The following is a 27,007-nucleotide window of genomic DNA, read 5'->3' as shown; positions in this document are numbered from 1 at the left end:
TATTCCGCAATATTGCTAAGATTTCACGCATGGGGTGGTGTTACGTGATTTCATAATAAGTGATGTGCCCTAGGTTAATGAGTCTTCTCAGCATGCAGGGGAAATACTGCACACAATGTGAGTGTTTATTGCCTTCTATTTGCATAGAGGAGAATTATATTTGCACTTTCCTTTGTACTGAGCAATAGGAACAATCAGGTAAGTGTTATGGGGCCTATACTCGTAGTGATGTATGGGCATTTTGTGATCTCACTAGATCGCTTATAAAATGCCCCTACATTCCTCTGTGTGTAGGGGCATAATAATAGCGATGTGTGGCCCCACGCGTCACTATCGCCCCGGCAATCAATATCCAGTATGCTGGATAATCTAGTTATTCACCTGGGTTGCTGGTGTCAGGGCAGCGGAGAACACTCCCCCTGACAGATCCCTCAGCGGCACATCGGTATGCAGTGCTTTGTGCTGAGCGTTTTGAGCGATCTAGTATTGCTCAAAACACTCTCGCAGCACATCTCCCTATGTGTAGGCCCCATTACTGTGGTATTAGAGGAAGGACATTGTTCTAGATGGGATCCTGTCAGCATACTGGCAGTTGGGATGCCGGCAGTTGGGATGCCGGCAGTTGAAATACTGTTACCAGAATCTCAGACACTGGTAAGACCACCACCGGAACTAGGCAGTATTTCAAGACTGTCCCGCTATCCCTGGCAATGTGTTGCGGTCGGGGGGGATGGATATCACTGAAGGAGATCACTGCTGTGCCTGGCATCTCTTCAGTGCCTCAGTGCAGAGAGGGATTACACTGCGCTACTACTTACAGCAGCTCGATTAAAAATTGCAATATATATATGTGGTAAAATGAGCACTAATAATGGTCAGGCTTTACACCCTTTCCAGTTGTGGAGAAGAAAAGGAATAACACATGTAAAGGCCCTAGGGTACTTGTTTCCTAACTCGGCGCCCGTCGTGGTTGATCGCATGCCTTAAGTTAAGGCATGCGATCGACGTGATGGACGCGATTTTCTGTCAATTACCAGCTTTAATTGCCGGTAAAGAGAAAATCGCGTTGATCACGTCCATCGCAGGCCACCAGTGATGCGACTGACGCGATAAACATGATTTTCCCATAGAGAACAATGTTAAATGAGTTTTAAAGTTAAAATCGCGTTCAACGCGATTTTACATAGGGAACAATGGGAAATGGGCCAATATGGCCCATTTCTCATTGTATATGCCCCCTCATGGGTATTAAGAATGGTTAATCCCCCCCATTGTTAACGCCACCCCACTATTGATGCCAACCTGAAGCGTGGCGAGCGCAGCGAGCCCGCGAGGGGCGGCGGTACGCGTCCTCCGACCTTTTTCATACCCCCACTATCCACGTCGGCGTGGAGTTGGTTTTATAAAGTGTGGCGAGCGCAGCGAGCCACCGAGCCCGAAGCATGGCAAGTGCAGCGAGCCCCGCAAGGGGACGCGTATACCTGTGAAGTTATGAGCGCTAATATCTGTAAGAAAGAAAAAGAGAATAGAAGAGAAGGGAAAAGAAGAAAATTGTAAAGAAAAACAAAAACAAAAAGCACTGTAAAAATAAATATAAAAAGGCTAATATTCTTTTATGTGTACAGCTCTGTATGAGCTATGTAAAAGTCCGTGGTACCTGTACTTTCCCTGCCTCTAATGTCCCATTGGCATGAGGGACATTAGCTGGTGGGCTGCTGGGAGATGTCTCTCTGTACTTGGTGCGGGTGATGTCACTAAGGTCCGGCGGCTGCGGCTTCAGTGTGTCGCATAGCGGTGGTCGGGATGGAGGTCCAGAATATACACCTTTTTATATTTATTTTATATTTATTTTAAGTTGCTTTTCATTTTTATTTTTTATATTTATTTATTTTACATTTATTAGCGCTCATTTTACCACATTTATGCCCCTGAAAATGCAAAAGAAAAAATGGGGTTGTGGAGCCTTAAGCAGGAGCCATGTCCACCACACCATAGCTCCGCCCCTTTTTGGAACACCTGCGACTTTGGCGCAACAGGTCTCGGTGTAGCGAATAAGAAAGTTGGGAGGTATGAAAGGTACAATGTAAGTGACCATGTGAAACTGTATGTAAAAATGCACATAGCCATAGGAACCATTGTTGATGATTCTATTTAAATGTTGATATCTATACCCCCCCCCCCCCCCCCATCTACTTAGATAAGTAGGGATAGGTGGTAGTCTCTTTAGGGAGCCGGGGAGATTGCTACCTACGACTGCTAGTCATGTGTGCACAAGTTCAATGATATCCTATATATCTGATTACAACCCTTCATCTTAAGTGTAGAGAGACGGCCCCCAGTTGACCAGTCACCTGACCAACGGAATTGCAAGGCAGTGCAGAGCTGGGGATAGGTCCAGAGGGTGCCAGATAACTGACTGGCAATCGGGATTCCGACAGTCATTACACCGACGTCGGATTCCCGACTGCTAAAACAGATGGGCAGCGGCTACTGTCCCTCGTGGGGGTCCACGACCCCCATAGAGGCAGAATAGAATAGGTGGCGAGTGTAGGGAGTAACAGAATCTGCAGCAGAGAGTTCTGTTACACAGGAAGAGGGTTTGTGTCATTGGATGGGGGACTGTATGAAGTGGAATCCAGATGGCTGATAGGCAATGTTTAGGTCGGCATACATATGGTGGACATAGTCAAAAAAGGTTGACACGGCTATGGTTGACACATGAGCTTTTTGTTTTTTTTGTTTGACTTTTTCATACGTTTAAAATCCACATGAACTCGGATTGGGAATGGTAACGTGTGAGGGGCACGGTGCACTTATTGGGGGGTCCACATGCTCAGGTGTCCACAAAAAAAATGTGAAAAACGCTTTCCAAACTTTTTATGTGTCCACCTTTTCCATGTCGACACTGCTGGTGTTTACCTTGTGCATGTCAACCTTTTTTTCTGTCAATGTAATAGACCACACCTGTACGTTATGTAGTTGCCTATACTGTATCCAGGGCTATTTTTCAGCAGGCTCCAGCAGGAACTGAGGCCCTTATTCTAGTTCACTCTTTCTGACAAAATATTTCTTAGATGGACAAAACCATGTGCACTGCAGGTGAGGCAGGTGTAAAACCCCACCCAAATCTAATTATCTCTGCACAAGTAACACCTGCCTCACCTGCAGTGCACATGATTTTGTCCATCTAAGAAATATTTTGTCAGCAAGAGTGAACTAGAATAAGGGCCTCAGTTCCTGCTGGAGCCTGCTGAAAAATAGCCCTGACTGTATCTACCTGAATTCATCAGGTTTAAAGCCAGTGGCAGGCACTGGTTATGTACTAAGCAGAACTTTTTGGCATATAGGGGCAGATGTATTAAGCCTTAGCAAGAGATAAATGCCAGGGTGATAAGGAGAGATAAACGTCCAGCCAATCAGCTCCTTACTGACTTTTTTCAAACACAGCCTGTAACATGGCAGTTAGCAGGTGATTGGCTGGACGTTTATCTCTCTTTATCACCCTTACATTTATCTATTGTTAAAGCTTAATACATCTGCCCCATAAAGAGAAAAGCCTAGACGGTGATGTCACAGTAGCTTATATGACTGCGGTGTTGTGGGGAGAAAATAAATGAGTTGCTTAACACCCGCAGTACAATGTCATAGTAATAACATTTGCATACCTCCCAACTTTTGGGGCGTGGCCTAATTTGGGGGCATGGCCTATACTTGCGGCTCTCCCGCGAGGCCACGCCCCCATTTTGCCGCTGTGGGGGCATGACCCAGAGGCTCTGTGAGCCTCTAGCCATGCCCCCAGCCCCCAGCGTTTATTCCCCGCTGCTTAGCAGCTGATGGGGGGACTCCCAACAGCCCCCCCACACCGCGGGACACTGCCGCCCGCGGGTGGGACAGCGGGACAGGCCCTGACAATCGGGACTGTTGGGAGGTATGCATTAGGAGACATTTAAAGCTGGGTACATATTAAATGACAATGTGCACCCAGCGACCTCATTGGTGGGTCTTGCATACGCACTTTTTTAATTGAAACGACTTGTTCAGTCTTTACCATCCCAGTGGACATGGAGGGGGAATATAAACATGTGCCAAGCACAGTGATGGTATTGTGTCGACATTTTAAATGTCGATATTTTGACCATGTCGGTATTTTGTCCGTCGGTCAATTAATAAATAAATAAATTGTTGTGGGTATTTTGACCATCGGGATTTTGACCATCGGGATTTTGACCATCGGGATTTTGATTGTAGGTAAGTCATAGCGAACCCACACACACCGCGTGGTTTTTGGATGATTAATTCTCTGGCAGCCCTGTAATGGACACTTATCTCAGGCTAACAGCCAGCAGCAGTAGACTACAGGTATTGAATGCAGCTGAATGGACATCTTCTACAACTTGCCTGTTCAGCGTATGGCAACCTTTAAGTGCCCTGAGTTCCTTTATTATATTTAGATGTTTTCCGCTTCAGAAATAAATTCAACTGTTCTGAGATAATGGGCCTGATTCGCATCAGTACGCATACATGAGGTCGTCCGTTGATAAAAAAACAGATACTTTTATTAATCGCTGGATGTACGCAATGTGTTTGACAAGAAGCTGCTGTTTGTGGGTGGTAACTGGCTGGTTTCTGGGAGTGTCAGGGGAAACTGGCGTGCCCAGTCCTGTGATGTCAGCTCCAGCCCTGAACAGCCTGTTTGTATCACAGTCACTAAGCCCTGGGCTACGTACAGACTGCTTACACTAGAAAAATCATTAGATGGGAACATCTTGGAGTGCGAGGGGGGGACACGTTCATATGGGCGCCGGGCGGCGTTTAGAGGACCCGCAAAGCTGTGAATTCCTTTGCGGGTCAACCAGATTAACCCCCATCTTCAAAATGAAGGATGTCTATGAAGAAGACATCCTTGCTGTACTTAAAGATGGCAGCTGTGGAACTTCTAAGTTGCCACCTCCACACTTTCACTTGAAGGGCTGAAAAGTGAGTATTGGTGAAAGTGCATACCTGCCTACTTTTTTTACACTCTTCTACAGCAGAAGCCTGGAGAGGAGTGAAAGGGGGCAAGACGAGGCTACGTGTCGGGGGCTGGATGAGGCTGTCACCATGCCCCACCCCCATGACAGTCAGCCGTGGCAATTTGTGGGTCCGTGGATTGGGTAGCAGCTAAAATGACGTGATATGACGCGATTCAAATTCGGAATTTGATATAGTGGGGAAGGGGGGTGCGGGGCTGCGGGGCAATGCAGGAGACGCCCACCTTCCCAGGGGGCCGGGAGGGGGACCCAATTTGCGGGAGCCTCCTGCCCATTCCAGGAGGGATTGGGGAGGGGCTAAATTGACGTGATATGACACAATTAGCATCATTTTAGCCCCGCCCCCTCCCTGTGTACCCTCGAAAATTTTGATGCAGCGGGGAAGGGGGGGTGCGGGAGCTGTGGGGCAATGCGGGAGACTTGCCCACCTTCCCGGGGGCGGGAGGGGGACCCAATTTGCGGGAGCCTCCCGCCCATTCCGTAGGGTAGGCTAGTATGTGGTAAAATTTTGCCTAAGGTGCCAAGCAGCCTTAAACCAGCCCTGGAAACAGGCACAAGCAGACATAATACAGGTTGAGTATTTTTACGGTTATTGGATTATTTTTTTTACATACTTACCTGGTCCCCCGGTGTCCACTGCGGCCTTCAGGAACTTCTTCAGCGGTCAGAGTGGTGCATTGCGTGAGTTTACAGGCGCGCCGGTGATGTCACCAGTGTACCCATGCAATGCACTCCTGGGACCGCTGAAGATGCCGAAGAAGTTCCTGAAGGCCGCCGTGAACATCTGGGGACTTGGTAAGTATGAAAAAAAGGGTCAGGTGAAAAAAATCCAAAATATTCTAAAAAACAACAACATGTCTTTAGTACGGACCTAAAACTTACTAGAAAATGACTGAGACCTTATGAAGCTGTCTCATTGGAGTCAGATTCATCTATGAAATTTATCTGTAGTGTCATTCCCTGCCACATGTAGTAAATGCAATATGGGTATCTATAACAGGCCTGATACACTCATTGCTCCTGGTAAAATATATGTGGCTCAGCTGATCCAGCTGAGTAGCTCCCAGACACCTCGCTCTGATGTGATTTATGCAGCAGGAGGGTTCTCGGAAAAGAAACCTAGTGAAGGAGCACTCATACAGTACGAGTGGTGTATAAGGTTGCTGAGTGTTAGCGCATTTGTGTGCAAGCATTTTTCAAGACTGTATTTCCACCAGATATGAAGGTGTTCATGTAAACCTATGGCGAGGTGCAGCTATACCTGTCCCACTGTACTGTATATTTCTCCTGGTGTAATCTAACTAGCACGTCCCTCACAAGGTAATTTTTTGTTCTGTACATACACAGATTAATATTACAACCTCTCAAGGTCACATTCTTTTTCAGCAACATGCTGGGAGCCTGTGATTTGTCTAGTGGCCACGCTATGGGGATTAATCAGTGCTGATTGCTGTTATCGATTATCCAACAGGCATACGGATCGTAGTGCACATGCGCAAGGCCAAACAGCTACAAAAATCAGCAATTACTTTTTTCTGCAATCCCCTCACAACGGGTGCCGGATGACTCACCGACAGTAGGGATTGCGACAGTCATTACCCTGACGTCGGAATCCAGAGTGCTCCCTCGTGGGGGTCCATGACCCCCATAGAGGGAGAATAAAATAGGTGGCGAGCACAGAGTGGCGACCGCAGCGAGCCCGCAAGGGTCTTCGTTGCGCTCCCCCACTGTGCAGTCGGGATTCCGACGGGCTAATGACTGTCGGAATCCCGACTGTCGTTGTGTTATATCACACCCCCTCACAACATGACTGACAGGAAACTGCTGTTTAGGATGAGAACCTGCAATTTTCTTGGAGTAGCCGGAAAAAGCAGGCATTTTCGGGGAGCGAGTGTGATGTCCGCGCTGACCTCGGTCAGCCTGTCTCTGTCACAGAGTTGTGGGAGGGTCAGAGTTACGGACACATGCACACACAGGAAATATCATTCCATGGGGAGGGAGTTTGCAGATGGCCAACAATAGGGTATATTTTCGCAAGTCATCGCAGACTTGTGCAGGTCGGGTTTTCACTTTGTCTTGACGACAACTATCTGATCGTAGACTTCTGCAAATTTGCACAGCAGCAATCAGGTCTGAATCAGGCCCGACCTTCCCATTAGGCTTAATAGGCAGTTGCCCAGGGGCTCAAGGATTCTAGGGGCCCACCCCAATGGGGAAGATGGCACTGCACCGGGGAGCGGTGGCAGGTGGCGGGTATCCGGGCAGCGACGTACAGGCAGCGGCGACTCAGAGCTTGTAGTAGCGCTATTTGCCGGGCGGGAAGCGCTGCTGGTTTTGAAAAGACTGGCCGGACACTGATTGGCCAGATGCTCAGCCAATCAGTGTCCGGCCAGTCTTTTCAAAATCAGCAGCATTTCCTGGCCGGCAAATAGCACTACAAGCTCCCAGCCGCCACTGCCCAGACTGCGAGGCTCGGGCAGTGGGGATCCGGGCAGCGGTGGTGGGAGCTTGTAGCGTTGTCGCCGCCGCTGCTGCACATGGGTGGTTGGAGGGGGGTTGTGAGGTGGGCCCTCAAATTATTTTGCCCAGGGGCCCGCTCTATTGATAAGACAGCCCTAATCAGGCCCTATGTTTGGGTGCCTGATTCACATTGAGGAGAATGCACAGTGCTTCTGAAGAGCTCAACTCTAATGACCACGACCACACTCTCTATGGAGGAAGACTTTGCCCAATACCTGTTTCACAAATTCCACTGAGCAATGTCTAAGGACTCAGAGTATGATATTGTTTTGTTAATCCTGCCTCAATCCCATTGCCCTGGCTGTCTCTTCATTCATCACATTTCTTCTAAGTGTTCTCTGAATCTTATTGCTTCTGCTGCATCTGTACTCGGTAAACTGGTATCATCAAATACCATAGTCTTCCATATATTTTTAATATATTTAAAAAGTTTCCCATATCATCATATTCTGCATTTCTACATTTTTTTTTTTTTTTTTAGCCAGTGGGCCTAATTCAGACTGGAACGCAAAGCACATTATGGGGGAAATTATCTAACGAAAATATGCATAAAATAGGCATATTCGTGTATAAAAATACACCTATTTTATGCATATTCGTATTTTTTCTTCAGCCTATGGTGGACCACTGGTACCATGGGATAATTTAGGTCCTCCAGACCGGGCACCAAGGAGTTAAACTTCTGAGAGTGCAGCTGGGCTGGCCTCCTTAATACCCTGCCCTGCCCCAGGCTAATCAGTTTTTTTTCTTGGTGCCTCAGGAACAGGCACATTTGTAGGAGTAGGGCTGTTTCAGCCCTGGTTTTAAACTTCATTTTTTATTTTATTTCAACCTACAGCCATACCACACTGAATAGGCCCAAACTCATCCGAACTTGGCAGCTAAACAGTGTTGGGCCTGGTTAGTACTTTTTGTGGGAGACCTCATGGGAACACCAGGTGCTGTAGGTTGCCTGCTGCAGGTGCTGTGCACAGTGCACTGCAACAGAAGGAAGCACGCTGTGCTGGGTCTCTGACCTCCATGGCCAGATGCCTCAGCATCTCCACAAGGCATCGGGGGAGCCGCTGCAGCGTCTGGAAGCTTCAGTCAGGTAAGCGGAGTCCCGGTGTGGGGCTCCGGCATACCTATAGCGGCGACCACCGCTGGCGGAGGAGGCAACGCCGGCGGTCCCGGCAGCGGGGTCCCGTTCTTTCGGTCTCCCCTCTAGGCCACCAGGGCTGACCTGTTGCAGGTCCTATATGGGCATATAGCCCTGGTTAGGCTCCGGGAGGGGGTTATTTTTTTGAGCAGCCCATAGCTCCACCCCCAGCCCCAGTGCAGGTCCTTTGTTTCAAATTTCCTGCCTGGTTGACATCACTCCCGCCTCTCTCCTTCCTTCTGGTGCCTGTTTCAAACAGGTGTGCCAGAATGTTAGTCAGACACTGCCTATCCTGCATGCTGCACGGAGGGAGACTTGAAGGAGAGACTGCTGGCGCTGAGTGTTATGCCTCCCTGTCCTGCACTGTCCTGGTGTCAGGTTGCATATTCCTCCTTCCTCACCTCATGGTGCTGGTTGTTGAGAATAGATGCCTATATAGGGTTTACCCTATTTTTTCTCACTAATTGAGGTTATCTGTGTTTTTTATTTAGTATACTCTGTTACTTTACAGTTTATTACTACTGTGGTAGGCTCACAGAAGCAGATAACAGAGACACTTATCTTATGTTTGTGTCTCTTCCAATTAGTGTAGTGCCTGTCATTACCCACTGTCCTAATTAAGGCTGTGTGTGATTTTTGTCTCCACAACCCTGTAGACAGTTCCCTTCAGGGGCTTTCTGCCACAGGGCTCCCATTTTCTCCCTCTCTCCTCTCATTCTCCCAGACCTACAGCCATACCACACTGGATAGACCTAATTTCATCTGATCTTGGCAGCTGAGCAGTGTGGGGCCTGGTTAGTACTGAGTGGGAGACCACATGTGCACACCAGGTGCTGTGGGTTAGGCATTATAGCAGAGGAGTGTGGAGCTGCCTGTCACAGCCTATGTCATGCACAGCTACCTCACCTCAGGGTGATTAGTGTGATAGAGAGAGAGTGATAGAGGAAGGTTACTACTACCCAATACCAACACTGTCCTAGTGTCGGGGTACATGTCCCCTACCTCACCTCATGGTGTTTGGTAGCTGGGAACAGAGTGTAAGGGTGCATACACACTGTACAATTTTTTTGACCAATTTGGTTGAAAGACATTTCCATTGAACCCAGTGTCCTGGACTAAAGATGTTGACGAAAAATATTGACGACAGACGAAAGAAGAAAGATCTAGCTACAGTTTATAGGCTCTTTTTGAAAGATATTCAAATTGAGCTGCATGCACAGTTGACGAACAATCTTGATGAACAACTGGCGGGTATGCGCATCATCATTCATCGTTTGTTTGTTGACAATATCTTTTGTCAACATCTTCCGTCCAGGACACTGGGTTCAATGGAAATGTCTTTCAACCAAATAGGTCAAAAAAATTGTACAGTGTGTATGCACCTTTAGTTTCACTTTCTGTTTTCCAGACACTATCTAGGATTACTGCTCTAGAATGTGTTTTATTGCTTAAGATCAGAGGATCCGTGGGACACGCATCCGATCGATATCATCCGATTATCAATAGAAATCGGACGATTTTTCATCTTATAAAAAAAAAAAAAAAAAATATTTAATTATTTTTTTTTTACTTCTGCCACTTTTGGTATATATATTGGCTGCCAGTTTATACTGCATGTCAATTTAAGGTGTTTCATTGTATTATACACATTCCATGTTAAGTACCTCTGTTTACCTAAACAGCAGCTACTTCTGTGGTGGGCTCACAGTACAGTAGATTTAACTATTTATTCCATATAGATAGTTATCCTTTTCAGTGTCTTGTCAGTGTCTTTTCACTGTTCACTTACTTGTAAGTGTGTGCGTGCATTTTCTCGGTGTGAGTGTACATATTGGCCCTCTTGTTCTACAAGGGTCACTATGTCTTCTAAAGGCCCCATCCCCCCAAAAGGATGCAGCATATTTATACCTGCACAGAGTGCCAGGTTTTTTTACCTGTGCATACCCTCCAACTGTACCGTTTTTGCCGGTACAGTACCGTTTTTTAATGGTCTGTACCGGCAAAAATAAAATTGTACCGATTTCCAGGCAGCTCCCCCATCTCCCGTGTTGATGATTGGCCCCAGCGGGTAGAAGACAATGTATTCCGGCTGTACACTCTTCTGCACCTATTCCCTGCACACATCATGCAGCTTCATTGCGCTGCAGGGCCATCACCATAACAATATAGTGCTTGCTAATGGACGAGGCACCACCTGACCTGACCTCTGTGCAAAGGTCTGGGACATCTCCTTTACGGCACAGAAAATGGCCGCCCAGGCTAAAGCACCATACAAGCGTCCAGCAGCGCTATGATCTGCACAACACAGATGTCCAGCAGCGCTATTTTCTGAACAACACTATACGTCTAGCAGCACTATGCTCTGCATAGCACATCAGACGCACAGCAGATCTATACACAGCAAACGGCAGTGCACACTCGGAAGGTGGACGTAACCACGCCCCCTTTACATATGGCCACGCCCATATTATCCCGGGCCACGCCCCCTTTTTGGATGTGTACCGTTTTCTACATTTCAAATGTTGGAGGGTATGTCTGTGCAGTACAGGATTACACAGGCATGTGTGACAGCTGCTCTGTGGCTCTACTGCCACTTGCTACTGTAAAAGGTTCAGCTGAGCCAAAGTGGAGCTGCTTCACAGTGGCCTCTACAGCGCCTCATGTTGCTGTAACACAACAATCAGATGCGTAGCCTGGTGGTTTAGTATCTGCTCTCATTACTGGCATTGATTGTGAGTTCCACGGATCGGAACCACCCTCTAGCACAGTCCTGACCTAACCATGGCTCTCCAGCTACTGTGTAACTACATGTCTCAGCATGTTGGGGCTTGTGGTTTCAAAGCAAGGGAAAAACAGCATGAATTCATGGCTTATCCTGGTGTGCAGGATTTAGTGCAGGTTTCTGCATCCATGCAACAATCTGAGTTAATCTGCTAAGCGTAAATCCTTAGCTTCTGCTCACTTGCCAAATTTTGCAGTTTGACGACTCACAATCAGAGGATTTCTGCTTTGCATCAGAAATTTCTCCAAAGTCAGATACTGAAAAATGTCCCTGACCAGCGTGGCTGCGTTAGTATGGGCTTGTCCTTACCTAAGCCAGACCCTCAGCCTACAGTACAGCCTCCTTTATTTAAAGGAAGGACCTGTCCGTTTTCACGTCTCCACAGCTAGGAAAGCTCTTTAGGGAGGAGACCTGGGCACATCCTACTGTACCAAGAACTTTCTCTTGACTAGGTGTTTTTTCCTTTTAACCTTGTGAGGAAGGAAAAGGAAAGGTTTGAAAACTTACCACCAGTCAATGCCCATGTTGCACGTCTGGTAAAGTCCCTTAAGGAACCTACGGATAGATTTATGGAATTGTTCCAATTTTCTATCTATGCAAATTCAGGAGTAGTTATATGCCCTGCATTTGCTTCTGCATGAGTTTCATTGGCCTTACTTTTGACATACAGATGTAGCCCTCCTCATTTAACCTGTTAATAGGATTAAGTGAGTAATGGGATTACTATGCTAATCCCCTACTGTATTGTTCTATTTATTGTATTTCTGCTGAGAACAATAGGATAGCCAGGGCTGGCCATGGTGTGCCATGACCTAAGCAACAAAGTTGAGAGAGGCTCCAACTGTACCTTGTCTGAAGAGCTAAGATCCAGAACAAAATGTTCAGATCTTATAGTCCTCGTGGATAGTACTCGTGTGGCCAATACCTAAATAGGACAGCTTCCAAAAACTGCCTTATTACCCTCAGCGGTCCCAAAGCCTAGGATGAGGTAATTTTGCTAGACTGGGCAGGCCCCAGAGCAGAAGTACAAACCATCTGCCTGACTGGGTTTGTTCTCACCATGGGGCTTAACAGCAAACCGCATCGGACACATCGATCAACAGAATCTACTCTTCTGTTTTCAAAGGGTACATTCCCAGGCAATTCTTTTTCAACAAGTCTGCCTGTAGACATTGACAGGGCTACTGCTCTCCTCAGGGCCGTTCGCTCCCTCTTCACGGCGGGGGTTGTAATCTCGGTCCCTTTATATCAACAGGGCACCAGGTTCTATTACACCCTGTTCCTGGTAATGGCCTCCTTGCATGTGCAGGATGCATACCTGCATATCGCCATTCATGAGGACCATCACAAATTCCTCAGGTGCACTGTTCAGAGAAATCTCTTCCAGTTCCGAGTTTTGCCTTTTTGGTCACTTCATCACAATTTGTGTGATCACTAGGGAGATGACAGTGATGACAGCCCATTTGCGACTGCAAGGGATTTGAATCCTGACATAACTGGGCGATATTCTCCAATGGTAAACTCTCAGGCCAGTCTCCAGGAACATGTCAATCTTACAGGGATACAGATGGTTCATCAACTGGCGTAAGTCCAGCATGATTCCCTCCCAGCACATGATTCTCCTGGGTACCCTTCTGGATACCTCGTCGCAACAGGTTTTCCTCCCCAGGACAAGAGAGAGAGTCTGTTCAGGACTTAGTGTGGAAGTTCCTATATCTAAGGACAGTCTCAATTCACCTTGCATGCGCCTTCCCTCCATTCAGAGGTATTTCACCAGTTGGTGGTGCGGTGGGTTTGGCCTCAGATCGACCTGTTGGCCTCACGGCAAAACCACAAGGTTCTTTGTTACGAGCACCCACAAGAGACCCGGTGCATTTCTAATAGGCGCACTGGTGGTTCCGTGGTGTATCTCTTTCCTCCGATTGCCCTGTTTCAGAGAAGATTCAGGTGGAAAGGGTAATAGCCATTCTGGTTGCACCCAACTGGCCAAAGCGAGCGTGGTTCACAGATCTCAAGGATCTCTCCAGCACACCCCCGTGGCGTCTACCTCTACGGCCAGACTTACTCACGCAAGGCCCCTGTCTTCATCCAGACCTTCCCCGTCTAAATTTGATGGCATGGCGGTTGAGCGGCCGGTCTTAAAGGCTAGAGGATTTTAGACCAAGTTATTCATACTATGATTTCTACTCGTAAACGGTCTACAGTTAGAGTTTACCACCGAGTGTGGCGGACTTATTTTGCCCGGTGTGTAACGCGTCATTTGCCTCCTAGGCAATATTCTTTGTCGGGGTTATTGACTTTTTTACAAGAGGGACTGGATACAGGATTGCGTCTGGCATCCTTAAAGGTCCAGGTATCCGCCTTTTCTGTTTTATTTCATAAGAGGATTGCTCAGTCTTCTGTGGTTAAGACTTTCCTGCAGGGTGTTTTACACTTGCAGCCTCCTTATGTTTCCCCAGTTCACCCTTGGGATTTGATAATTGTTCTCAAGGCTTTACAGAAGGCTCCGTATGAGCCTTTGGTGGAGGCCACTTTGCATTGGTTGACGTGGAAGACTGTTTTTCTCCTGGCCATCGCTTCGGCTCGGAGGGTTTCGGACCTAGGTGTTTTATCAGTAAGACACCTTTTCTAGTTATCCACGAAGACCGGGCAGTACTCCGTACTTGTTTAGACTATCTTCCTAAAAGTGGTATCCAGTTTCCACTTGAACCAGGAGATTGTTGTCCCGGCTTTTTTGCCTTCTAATTCTTCTTCCGAGGATTCGGATTTAGTTACTTTAGATGTTGTGCGTGCATTACGCCTTTATGTTCGGAGAACCAAGGCTCTCCGAAAAACGTATTCTTTTTTTTATTCTTTATGATGGGCGTAAGAGAGGCTGGCCAGCCTCTGATCCATCTTGCACTTGCAATAAACTGTTTATAACGGCCATTCGTCAAGCCTATCTTTTCTCGTGTAAGCCAGTTCCGGTCTCCGTTAGAGCCCATTCTACTCAGCTCGGTAGTATCGTCCTGGGCGGCGGGCCGGGGTGCTTCTGCTGTGCAGATTTGCAGAGCAGCTACCTGGTTTTCTGTACATACGTTTATCTGTTTTTACAGGTTTGATTCCTTCGCCACTGCTGATGCAGCATTTGGCAGAGGAGTCCTCAGTGCAGTTAGGGAGCGTTCCCACCCTTGAGGGACTGCTTTAGGACGTCCCATGGTACCAGTGGTCCACCATAGGCTGAAGGAAAAAACAGGAATTTTGGTCTTACCTGTTAATTCTGTTTTTCTGAAGCCATGGTGGATCACTGGGCGCCCACCCTTCGCTCTTATCTACTGTGTTTGAGTGTCCCTCTGTCTTGTTTCTTCAAGACTCTGGTGTTGGGGTGTATGTGTGTGTGGGTCGGCTTCGCCTTTTCCTGTTCCTTGGGCTTTGGTAGTAAGTAAACTGATTAGCCTGGGGCAGGGCAGGGTATTAAGGAGGCCAGCCCAGCTGCACTCTCAGAAGTTTAACTCCTTGGTGCCCGGTCTGGAGGACCTAGAATATCCCATGGTACCAGTGATCCACCATGGCTTCAGAAAAACAGAATTAACAGGTAAGACCAAAATTCCTGTTTTTCTGCATTTACTATGCCGAAAATACCGCAATTCGTATTTGAATTCATGGCACATTTGCATTCGTATTTACGAATATGAATGAATATGCCATAAAAAAAATAAGAATAGGAATCACCATTCAAAAGAATGGTGATTCCTAATTTACTAAGCGGCCGTATATAATATATTGCCGGTAATTAGCAGGATACGGGTGCACGCCTGGAAAATACACTTCATTTTCCAGGCGTATTTGTCAGAAGCCTGCACAGGGCAGTCAGAACCGTGCAGGCTTCAGTGTAAATAAAAAAAATAAAAAAACGGCGTGGGGTCCCCCCCCCATGGGCATCCAGCCCCAGGCTCAAAGTGCCGGTCCTGGTTATACAAAATCAGGGAACACTTTAAATAGGGGTTCCCCGTATTCTTTTAAAACCAGCACCAGGCCCACGGGCCAGTCCTGGTTCCCAAAATACGGGGGGGGGGGGGGGGGGGGGGGGGGAACGACACACAAAATAACTAGGGGTCCCCCGTATTTTGGGAACCAGCACCAGGCCCAACCAGCCAGCAGGGTAATGCCACAGCCGGGGGGAGACTTTTTCTACAAGTCCCCCGGCCAAAGCATTAACCTCCTGATCGGTCAGCCTGGGCAGGGGTCCTCTGGGGAAGTGGGGACCCCCCCAATGAAGGGGTCCCCCCCTGTAGGAATTTATTAGGGGGTCAGTTGAATACTGTGGGGGCGAGCGGTGACAGCAAGTAGGCAGCCCTGCCCCCTGTCACTGCTTGCCCCGGGCATTAAATACTTGCCATAGAGTGAAAGAACTACGTGGTGTGTGTGTGTGTGTGTGTGTGTGTGTGTGTGTGTGTGTGTGTGAAGTTTTGTATTTGCAGGGAGTAACATTTTGGATAATTGGAGCTCATTTTTCAATTCTTTAAAGGATTATTTTTCAAACATTTGTTATTATTGATGCATAGTAAAGTGTATCATTGACATTCTAAGGCTTCTTCTAAACGGCCTGATTCAGGTTTGATCAGATGAGACCGAATTCGGACCGTTTCCCAAGGTGGGGGTCTGCCTGTGTGAATGCCTTCGGCGAGTATCACACTCACCGAGGCGTTTGCACTGTCAGGGGTGGGAAACGGGGGGCCGGTGCAGGAGAAAACATGACATTAGCGCCCGTCCTCTTTTCGTCCATCTCCATCGGAAATAAAAGTCAATCTGGACTGACTTTTATTTGCAAATGGGAAAAAAATCATCTGGTGGTCAGCGATTATCGAATGATTTTTCACCCGTGTGGCCACACGCAAGGGGATGTGTAAGCACAAAATTCCCTCGCATGCAAGGGATTCACGCAGCAGGGGGCGGGAGTTTGGGTGGGCGATGTTTCCTGTTTGCTAAGCTTTGTACATAGGTAGCCTAGCGTACTGGTCTGAATTAGGCCCTATATTAGTGGCACTTTTCCTCTTGACCATTGGAAGCAACTGAGACTAAAGACCACATCTTGCCTAGAGATCTGTATTCGGAGCCAACCCCATGGAGTGTATCAGTAGGATATGACCCGTGATGAAGTGCATATAAGCAGTGTACAGGTGACAGGGGCAGTGCCATAATTAAGTATGGAGGCAAACAAGAGCCATAGAGTATTCAAACCAAGAAGATCGTCGAAAACAAGTGACCCTCGCCGTTTAACCCCCGTGCAGGCCGCTCACTGTATTCAGCGTTCCGGGGGAATCTTCACTGTCAAAGGACAGCAAGGATTCCCCCAAACAGCAAGGTTCATGGCTAAGGCAGGGAGCCTGCTGCATTTAGCCGCGAGCCACACTGTTTTGGTGGCCGCACACGCCGATTCCACATTGCTGGAAAAACTCAGCGACGTGAAAACAGCGTGTGCAGGGGGATCGGTTGTCACAGCTCGCTGACGCAGCTCGCAAAAAGCATTGAATACTAATACTGTCCATAGACTAACAGCAGGCAATAATGTGAGGATCTGTTCCATTGTATTATGCCACCGTACACATTCAGTAACATGCCATGAATATTAAATGAATCTCTTTTCTTAGAATTATGTGGCATTTTGCAATCTGTGGTTATTTTTTGATGCTTAGGGATTGACAATCATTTAATCTCACTGTTTGCTTTTATGACTCAGATTAACATTTTATAAAACAAATATAACGAAGAACATCAGTCGCTGTTCTCACAACAGGAGGTGAAATGATTGCACTGATTACAAAAGTATTTTTATCTTTGTATTCACATTGCATCCGAATGTTCTGTTATCGTGTATGCAAAATACATGATAAGCAAAGTTTTGTATAAAACAAAAAATAAATACAGAATATTTGCTTACGTAGAATTTCACAACTCTCTGGTGTCTTAGATCTGCGTGCCCCCCATAACCCCCCCCCCCCCATCCGTGTCACTGCTGAATTACCATGGGAACGCCCATAAAATGCTGGGTGTTCCCATGGGCCCCATAGCCCCCGCACTGTCACGTGCCAACAAATCAGTGTCAAGTTGTTTGCTTCATAGCCCCTCAAAAGTTCTGGTGCAACCAATTACCTTCAGAAGTCACATACTTAGTGAAATGTTGTCCACCTGTGTGAAATCAAAGTGTCACATGATCTGTCAGTATAGACACACCTTTTCTGAAAGGCCCCAGAGGCTGCAACATCACTAAGCAAGAGGCATCGCACCATGAAGACCAAGGAAACTCTCCAAACAAGTCAGGGTTGAGTGACAAAACAATATCCAAATCTTTGATGATCCCCGGAGCACCATCAAATCCATCATCTTCAAATAGAAAGAACATGATACCACAGCAAACCTGCCAAGAGAGGGCCACCCACCAAAACTTATAGACTGGGCAAGGAGGGCATTAATCAGAGAGGCAGTACCAATGGTAACCCTGAAGGAGATGCAGAGTTTCACAGCAGAGACTGCTATATCTGCGCATGGGACCACAATACATCCCATCACCCCAAGAACACCAACCCCAACAGTGAAACATGGTGGTGGCAGCATCATGCTGTGAAAATGTTTTTCAGCAGCAGGGACGCGTAAACTGATTTGAGTCGAGGGAAAGATGGATGGTGCTAAATACAGGAATATTCTTGAGCAAAACCTGTTTCAGTATGCCTGTGATTTAAAACTGGGACGGAGGTTCACCTACCAGCAGGACAATGGGGCTTATTCTGGTTGAATCAGACTGCTACGTGTGCGGATGGAACACGGTTTTTATCCACTGCGCATGCATACCTTTCGCAATGCGCATGTGCGACGACAGCACACCGCTAGCGGGCGGGACTCACAATAAAACAGACGAGTCCGATCACAGACGGACAAAGTGGGCATAATGTGGGCGTTTTTATGGGAGAGGCTAGAAAACGGGGTGAAACTGGGCGTACATGGGGGTGTGTACTGAAACTGGACAGAGGTGCATCCGCTTGGCTCGGTGAGCGATTGGGACACTTTTGCCCCAAAACCATCGGTCCGCCGAAAACTGTTCCATAGCACTCTTAGACCATCCGGCTGAGTAGGTCCGCAATAAGTCAGCTAATTAACACGCACCACACCTAAAATACTGACACCTGAACGCAATACTAAGCAATGCTGCAGGCAATTTACTATAATTACCCAATTGAGTAACTGCAAGCCATACACAGCCCAGATACACATTGGAAGGTTCTCTTTCTACACTTGCCACCATTCCAAGGTAGGATTGTTTGCATTGTTTGGGAGCCCGAATACACATGTGGAATTAGATCTCTTCTAAACATCTACACCTGGGGTCCTCAAACTTTTTAAATCGGGGGCCAGTTCACTGTCCCATAGACTGTTGGAGGGCCGGACTATAGTTCAAACAGAAAGGCGAACGCAGGAGGGTTGTATCGAATCAATAATATATATATATGTACACTGCGCAGCATGCACTGTACATCCCACGCGCCTGTCTGTTGTGGTGGCTGCCGTTACTGTGTACACGCTCACCAAAAGAGTGACAACACGTCCGCACACGCCTCTGCCCGATCCAACCAGAATAAGGTCCAATGACAGAAGCATACTGCTAAAGCAACACTCGAATGGTTTAAGGAGAAACAGTTAAATGTGTTGGAATGGCCTAGTCAAAGCCCAGATCTCAATCCAATAGAGAATCTGTGGTCAGACTTGAAAATTAATGTTTACAAGCGGAAACCATCCAACATGAAGGAGCTGGAGCAGTTTTGCTTTGAGGAATGGGCAAAAATCCCAGTGGCAAGCTCATAGAGACTTATGCAAAGCGACTTGCAGCTGTAATTGCCATAAAAGCTGGCTCTACAAAGTACTGACTTTAAGGGGGTGAATACTTATGCACGGTGACGTTTTCGGTTATGTGGTGTCCTTTTTGTTGTTTGCTTCACAATAAAAAAAAAAAAAAAAACATCATTAAAGTTGTGGGCGTGTTCTGTGAATGAAATGATGCAAACCTTTACACAATCCATTTTATTTCCAGGCAACAATACATGAAAAATGCCAAGGGGGTGAATACTTTTGCAAGAAACTGTGTATATATTATAATATATATATATATATATATATATATATATATATATATATATATATATATATATATATATATATATATAGTGTAATAAAACAAACAGCGGCACTCGCAGGGAACTTTTCAAAGCGTGTATTAAAGCGTGAAAACCAAACCAATTACACTTTATATCTTGCCTCCAGAAGGCACCGGGGCAGCTGTGAAGTTAGGAGAGTGACGGGCCGCCACAAGAAGTGTATATATATATATATATATATATATATATATATATATATATATATATATATATATATATATATAAATAAATATATATATATATATATATATATATATTATAGACACACCCACATACAGGTCCAATGTTGGATTGACTAACAAACTAGTCATTTAGTAGCTAAGGGCCTGATTCTCTCTCTTGCCTGTACTCTAAGCCGTGTACACACAGGACTCAGACCCGACGTGTATCAAGATGTAGTTAATCCTTCAGAGAGACGGCCAACTATATCCTCCCAGCCCTGTGAGCCGCTGCCAAATACACAGTGTAGCAAGAATACTCTTGCCTGTACTGACTATTTGGCCTGGCGATAGGGATGCTGCGGGGCCATGCATTGCCATCACCCACTGTGTATACACGGGGCGATTCAGGCAAACCTACTAAGCGATTTTGATAATGTAGTCAAAATTGCTTAGAAAAAAAATTGCCCCGTGTGTACACCCCTTCATTTCTGCTCCGCATCTCTCATTCATCTGCCAGCATTGTCCATCTTCTCTTCACTACTCTGATTTGTGTCTTATCTCTATACTATCCTGTAATCTTTCTTATCTTCGGTCACGGGCTCCTTGTCTATGTTACTATTAAATGCACTTTTCTTATCTTTCACTTTTCATCTTCCAGCTAAACTCCCTACACCATATCTCTCACTCTAGTTACTTTACTCTCAATTCCTTTTGCATTACCACTTGGTGCGGGATCCAATGAATTACCATGCCAGCTATTTCAATTATACTGCATTCTGGACCAAACCCAGGTTCAGCCTGTGTCACTGAACACGGTCCTCAAACTGGGTCGCAGCAGCATGAAACCCATTCACACCGCAGGCTGGACCTGGATTATTGCCAGGGCTTTTTATGACTTCATCTCCAAGCGCCAGTGATACGGCTTTCCATATAGTGTTAATGGGACCCATGTAATTTTTCCAACCCGGGTTGCTACCTGTGTTGCATTACAGGGTCACTAGACCTGTTTATTGGGGTGAGTGCTTTAGCACCGAGCCGGGTTGAAGCGGCAATGTGAAAGGGTTAATAACAGGGTTTACCTCACACATTAAGGGGCCGATTCAGACCTGCTTGTTGAGCAGCGAATTTGGTCCTATCTTGATGCTGCTTGATTGACAGGCAGGGGACGTTCTGGGGTGGGCACCCTGCGTTTCATGGGCTTGTCCACAAAAATGGGGGCGCCTCTAAGATTCAACTGAGATTTAACTCCCAGGAAACCCCATTGATTCCGCATTTAACACAGAATCAATAGGTTTATTGTGGGGGGAAAGGAAATGTATTGAATGGCTGCAAGCATAAAACCTGGAGCTTTTTCCATCTTGACGAGTAGTTGGCTCCCCCCTTTGTCTGTCCAATTCACGTCTTTATACTTCATTCCACTCCGCTTTGCTACTTTTCTCTTCTCCCAGCATGCATTGTCTGCTATCATCAACTCTTTCCGATGATCAAAGGCAATCTCCATACATACCAGACTTGTATTACTTTGTATTTGATCTAGCAGAGTGCAAACTGTAAATTGGGAGGTTTAACTTGAAGAAGGTAGAAAATATTACTTTAGTGAACTTTGCAAAATGTTCTCGTCATTAATAAGTTATGTTTGTAAATCTTAATAAGTACACTAAATGTGTTATCTCTTCAAGTTCAGTTTTTTTTAATTCATTGAGGTTGGGTTTAGGTACTAGCAGTGAGAGTTAGGCTCAGGCTCTAAGGGGGGGGGGGGCATTTAGGGTTAGGCTGCGGGTAGATAGGGTTGGGAAGGCAGATGGCGGGTAAGTATACCTTCCTTCGGGATGCTGGTGACTGTATTCTGGCCACCCGCCTCCTGACTGCTGGTCATCTGTTTGTATCCTTGGATTTGAAACAATATATCAGAATCAGCTTTATTGGCCAGGTATACTGGCGTATACTAGGAATTTGATTTGGATTGCTGTGCAACAGCCAGTTAGCTAACAGTTAAACAGTAACAGTACAGATCTTCATAACACATACAGCATAGGCAAATGCAGGAGGGGTTTCTGGTTGCCTCAAGTGGCTAAAATCAACATAACAATACCAATGGTATGCAGTTTAAGAGACAGAGCATGCCCAGTGGTTGCAGCTTCTTCTATGAAGTTTACTGTGTGTGTGGGCCTGTGTCCTCCATCAGTGCACTGTACCAGAGAGCAGCTGTCAGTAAGAAGAGACAGGAGCCTTATCATAAGGTGGGAGAATGTGAGCAATAAAAATGCAATTCTGGTTCCATTATGTTTGTGTATTTATTATGGTATGTTTAACCTTTTCCTGATCACTTATTTATATTTTTTAAATGTGTGATACAGTATACTATAGACCAGGCATGTCCAAAGTCAGGCCCGGGGGCCAATTGTGGCCCGTGCTGTCATTTCAAGCGGCCCGCAGCTTCCAGCTGGAAGCGGGCAGAGCATCAGATGTGGGAAGCACAGCACAGGACACTAAAGGTGGGGCCCTGGCGAGCGCACCTTTACCTTGCTGTCTGCTGCAGTGAGGTGGTGCCGGCCACCACAGTCAGATGTGTTTGGCGTCCTACCCCTGCTGCTGCAATCGTATATCACCATACTCCACAATCACAGTGACAGCAGTGTTTGGGGGGGGGGGGGGGGGTAGCAGCAAGGGGGAAGCTTGCTCCCGTAACATGCAGAGTGGAGGAGGGTAGCAGCGGGAGCCCAAGCATCTCCTGTCCTTGCAGTGCCTGCTTTGCCTCTCCTTCCTCTGGCTCACACAAGGGGCTGGGAAACATACAGAGAAGGGAGGGGCAGAGTGGGGGACATACAGTGAAGGAGGGTCAGGCTGAGGGACATACAGTGAATGGAGGCAGTGATTGCCTTTCAGAGAAGGGGGAGCAGGGGCAGGCTGGGGGACACACAGTGAATGGGGCAGAGTGGGGTACATAGTGAATGGGGGTCAAATAGTGAATGGGAGTCATACATTGAAGGAGGGTCAGGCTTGGGTACATACAATGAATGGAGGCACTGATGGACATTAAGAGAAGGGGGCAGGCTGGGGGACAGAGTGAATGGGTGCAGAGTGGGGAACATACAGTGAAGGAGGGGCAGGCTGGGGGACATACAGTGAATGGGGGCAGGCTGGGGGAAATACAGTGAATGGGGGCAGAGTGGGGGCCAATTCTGATGTGATTAATAATTCAAAGAATGTCAGGCTGAATGGTCGGCCCCCCACATTTACACTTCACCAAATCTGACCCTCGTTGCAAAAAGTTTGGACACCCCTGCTATAGACCATCTATAGTGTTATGTATTATTACTGTATTCCATACAGTATCCAGTGTATAAAAAGACCAATGCGTACATTAATGTCCAGGGACTGTCGACCTTCCCTATGTCGACCGAATGCTTGCGTCGACCTAATGATCCTGTCGGCATAACCCATGTCGACATTTAGTCATGTCGACCTAATGGTGTACTGTAGCACCCTTTAACCACATGCCACAGAACCTCTGGTCATCCATCCAGCAGACCAGAGGTTATTGAGGATACAACATTTATACTGCATTTTGGTTATTACTGGTATTAATGGCTGTCAATTATCATTTCTAATCCAATTCAACGAGATGGTCAAAAACTGCTCTTCCCAATCACAGAATGCTTTGGGACAAAGCCAGCACTGTACACGATTCATCTTAGAGACCATTTACATGTGTTCTGCTGTTTTAACGTGTATTATATTCCACTTAAAAACCAATAAACCAATTTCTGAACAATTGTAGCTATAACTCTATAACTGCACTTTGTTCCCATTCTGCAGATCCTTGTTTTTATTGTTTCCCAGATTGTGTTAGATGTTGCATTATGTTCTCATATTATCGTCCCCTATTACGGCAAAAAACAAGTATAAACGTGTACAGTAAATACGAGGCAGTTGGGCGGCTGCAACTGGAATAAAAATGAAATTACTGTTTATTAGAGTGGAAACATCATAGCTAAAAGGAAAATAATGAGAGATAGTCAGATAAACAACATGGTTATAAAAACGGCCTGTTCTGAAGAAAGCAGCGCAGCACAGTTACAGCGCCGAGGATGGTTAGAATGAGCAGGGAACCTCAGCAACAAAGCCGCCTGGATTATAGGATTGCTTTGATCAAGGTAAATTGCTTGCAATATATAAAAAACACCCAGAGATTCTTGAGGCATTAGTCTAAAGGACATAGGGTTGTGGGGATACAGTCGCTAGGTCGACACTATGAAAGTCGACATACATTAGGACGACGACTAAAGGTCGACATGGCTAAGGTTGACGGTTGATACAAGCATTAGTGTTGACCCTATGACCCATACCCGGGTTGTGAACCCCAGAAATCTGTGTGTTAAAACTGGGTACACACTAGATTGGGGCAATATATGGGGCACATTGTCACTCGCTATGTCACTGACGATGGGCACTCCTGCTGACCGCCAGCGGCATCCACTGTAGGCTTTGCACGCATGGCCCATGGAAGACATTGCTAGAGAGGACCGTGCTGTGGAATGTAGCATGGGTGAGCTCCATCACTGCCAGCATCAGCAAGGGTTCCGTCGCCCCACTCACAGTGGTACTGGGAAAGCGTTAACTAACCAACTTGTATGAAACTTTTTTAAATTTCAAATATTTGGCCTATACAGTATGTTATCATTTGCTTTATAACCTACACCAGTTTAACATTTATTTATTGCATTCCATAATAATAATAATAGCTAGCTTCTGATTGGTTGCTTTAAGCAGCACCACTGCATTACAAGGTTTGATAAATGTACCATAAGCCCCTAGCACTTTTTTGTTTCATTTTTATCTATTACTTTACCATCATTGACGTTTCCTGACTCTAGATACAGCAGCTCCCCAAATTACATTGGGGTAGAGAGCTGTGCATTTATGCTGCCGGAGGCTGACTGTGATGTGATTTGGAATTCTGCGTGTACTGACGCATGACTTTATAATCTTAGTTCAGCCTCAGTGGCAAAGCAAGACATTCATATGGAACACTTGTTTGCTTATACGTCTACTAATTGTACTTTGACTTTGTACTATCTTAGGCTCGGCGATTGTATGACCATACCTTAGTTCTGGTGATTCTGATAAGAGTGTGTATTTTCTCACTTGCGTTCTGCAGAAAAGAAAAGAACAGGGAAGTTTCAGCCTCTAAGGAAGTTTTTTGGTAAGAAGAAAAAGAAAGGTTCTTCACTTGGTTTTCAGGAGGGCAAACTAAAACCCAGCCAGTCTATCGGGAGTGTTTTCAGTAACCCGGCATCAGTGCTTTCCTCCGATGAAGAAGTATGTGATGATCTAAGGTGAGCAGCAAACGAGTTACTTTATTTACATTGCGTGGTATTGCTGTTCAAACAGGGCATGGAGTAGTAAGCTTGGATTGCATGCCTGGATGGCAGAGATTGCTGGAACAAGAACCTGCAAAAAAATCTATTCCAGTAATGAAACAAATGATAAGATCACAGATCTTGGTGTGAATTATGACATACTCTACAGTATGTATTATACTTTATGCATGGCTTAGACCAGGGGTGGACAATAAGCCCTGGCTTAGACACATGAATGCAGAGGTGTTCACCTTGATGACTAATGCACAGCTCCCTTATTTTTTTTTTACGATACAAGGGGAGATGTATCAAATCTTGATTCGTTGATTTAAGATAAACTTCCAACCAATCACCTTTTAACTGTAATTTGCAAGCACAGCCTGTAACATGCCAGTTGGTATCTGATTGTTTGGTACTTTATCTATCTCATCTTTATCTCCAATGTTCGATACATCTCCCCCATAATATATTAAACATGTCATATTTATCACTACAGGTTATCAGGAATTGTGTCATGCTAGTAAAATATGAGGATATAAAAAGTCAATGAGGTTTTTTATGGCCCTATAAAGGCACAAGGATATAAAATGTCTGATGTAGTTTGTTACTTTGCAGTGTATGGTGCATTATGTTATTATAACATTACAACAGAGCAAGTTATTTATATAAGGTGATCCCCATATGGGGTGTGTTTTGGGTTTCCTAATAGTGTCAGACATAATGGAACTGACCATCGGCAACTTCTCCCCAGGTATAAGCGATGCATCACTAATGGCTAGCTATAATATATATTCTACTGAGATTCCTACGTATATTCATGTAAACTATTCCAGTAATATTAACAATTTTCAGTAGGGTTCTATCAGTTTAGTAATAGGTATTACGGTATCATCGTTTCACTCAAACACTCCATTACCATTATTATCATCATTATTTTTATTCCCGTCCTGAGATTTTGGCCAGGCTATATAGATACAGTGATTTCACGGTGATGTTTGCTTCATTCGTCTACAGAAAATGTATCTGACTTTTCCAGTCCTTTATGGGATTCTGATTATCAATAGACTTCCCATAGTACGCATGTGTAAGGCCATCATGCAATAAAACCCTGCTACTTCTTTTCTTCACTGGCCGCTCACAAGATGATTGAATGGAAGCCGGCATTTGGGATGGCAACTGGCAATTTATTGGAAGTCTTAGGGAGAACGCAGGAGTGCCCAAGCGTTTCAGGGAGGGTGACGTCAATCACTGATGAGGTGACCTCAATCAGCCTGATTCTATCGCAAGCGACGAGTAAGTCCTGGGCTACACACTGATTGCACACTGGGAAAAATCATTCGATAGTGAGCTGCTTGCCGATCCAGCTACTTTTTTCGCAAGCCCTGCTAAGCAATTTGCAGGCTTGCACAGGGGTGGGTTTGCAATCTGGTGGGGCGGCTGTGTGATCGTAGAAGATTAGCATCCCAACGGTCAGGTCTGAATCGGGCCCTATTTTAGAAACCTCCCTTGAATTAGGCCCTATGCCTCTGCAGAGGCTTGTAAACTACATTTGTATAACTTCATTCTGGAATTCTGATGATATTATTAATGCTATCGTTCGTTAATGATATTGAATAGTGTGTACCCAGCTTTACTCCTGCCAGCCATTTACTACACTGCTTTGACTCATAAATTATCCTATGACTGTGGTATGTGTTCTGTTTTGTAGTGCCTTATTGTAGAATTGTTGTCTTGTAGTACTATAGGTGTTCTCTCTTGTAGTGCATTACTGTAGGTGTTCTGCCCTGTAGTGCCTTACTGTAGGTGTTCTGTCCTGTAGTGCCTTAC

The 27,007-nt window shown here is 46.0% G+C and overlaps 1 protein-coding gene and 2 pseudogenes across 6 annotated transcripts in view; all 3 read left to right on the top strand.

Annotated features, from left to right (window-relative positions):
* CRACD (capping protein inhibiting regulator of actin dynamics) overlaps positions 1-27,007 on the top strand; it is a 135,123-nt gene that overhangs the window by 49,271 nt on the left and 58,845 nt on the right. For 5 of the 6 annotated variants that reach the window (XM_083168583.1, XM_083168612.1, XM_083168601.1 and 2 more), the window contains one exon: positions 24,979-25,156. The exons of the other annotated variant lie outside the window; for it this stretch is intronic. In XM_083168583.1, coding sequence (XP_083024709.1) covers positions 24,979-25,156 — 178 coding nt within the window. The remainder of the gene's footprint in view (positions 1-24,978; positions 25,157-27,007) is intronic. 6 annotated transcript variants of the gene reach the window in all.
* On the top strand, positions 8,381-8,500 carry LOC146036009 (5S ribosomal RNA; annotated as a pseudogene).
* LOC146038551 (5S ribosomal RNA) lies at positions 9,413-9,530 on the top strand (annotated as a pseudogene).

The sequence above is a fragment of the Crinia signifera genome, chromosome 1 (assembly GCF_055691185.1).
Source record: "Crinia signifera chromosome 1, ASM5569118v1, whole genome shotgun sequence".
NCBI classification, from domain to species: Eukaryota; Metazoa; Chordata; class Amphibia; order Anura; family Myobatrachidae; genus Crinia; species Crinia signifera.
The sequence above is the reverse complement of the archived record's forward strand: the minus strand, read 5'-3'. Positions and strand labels throughout refer to the sequence as shown.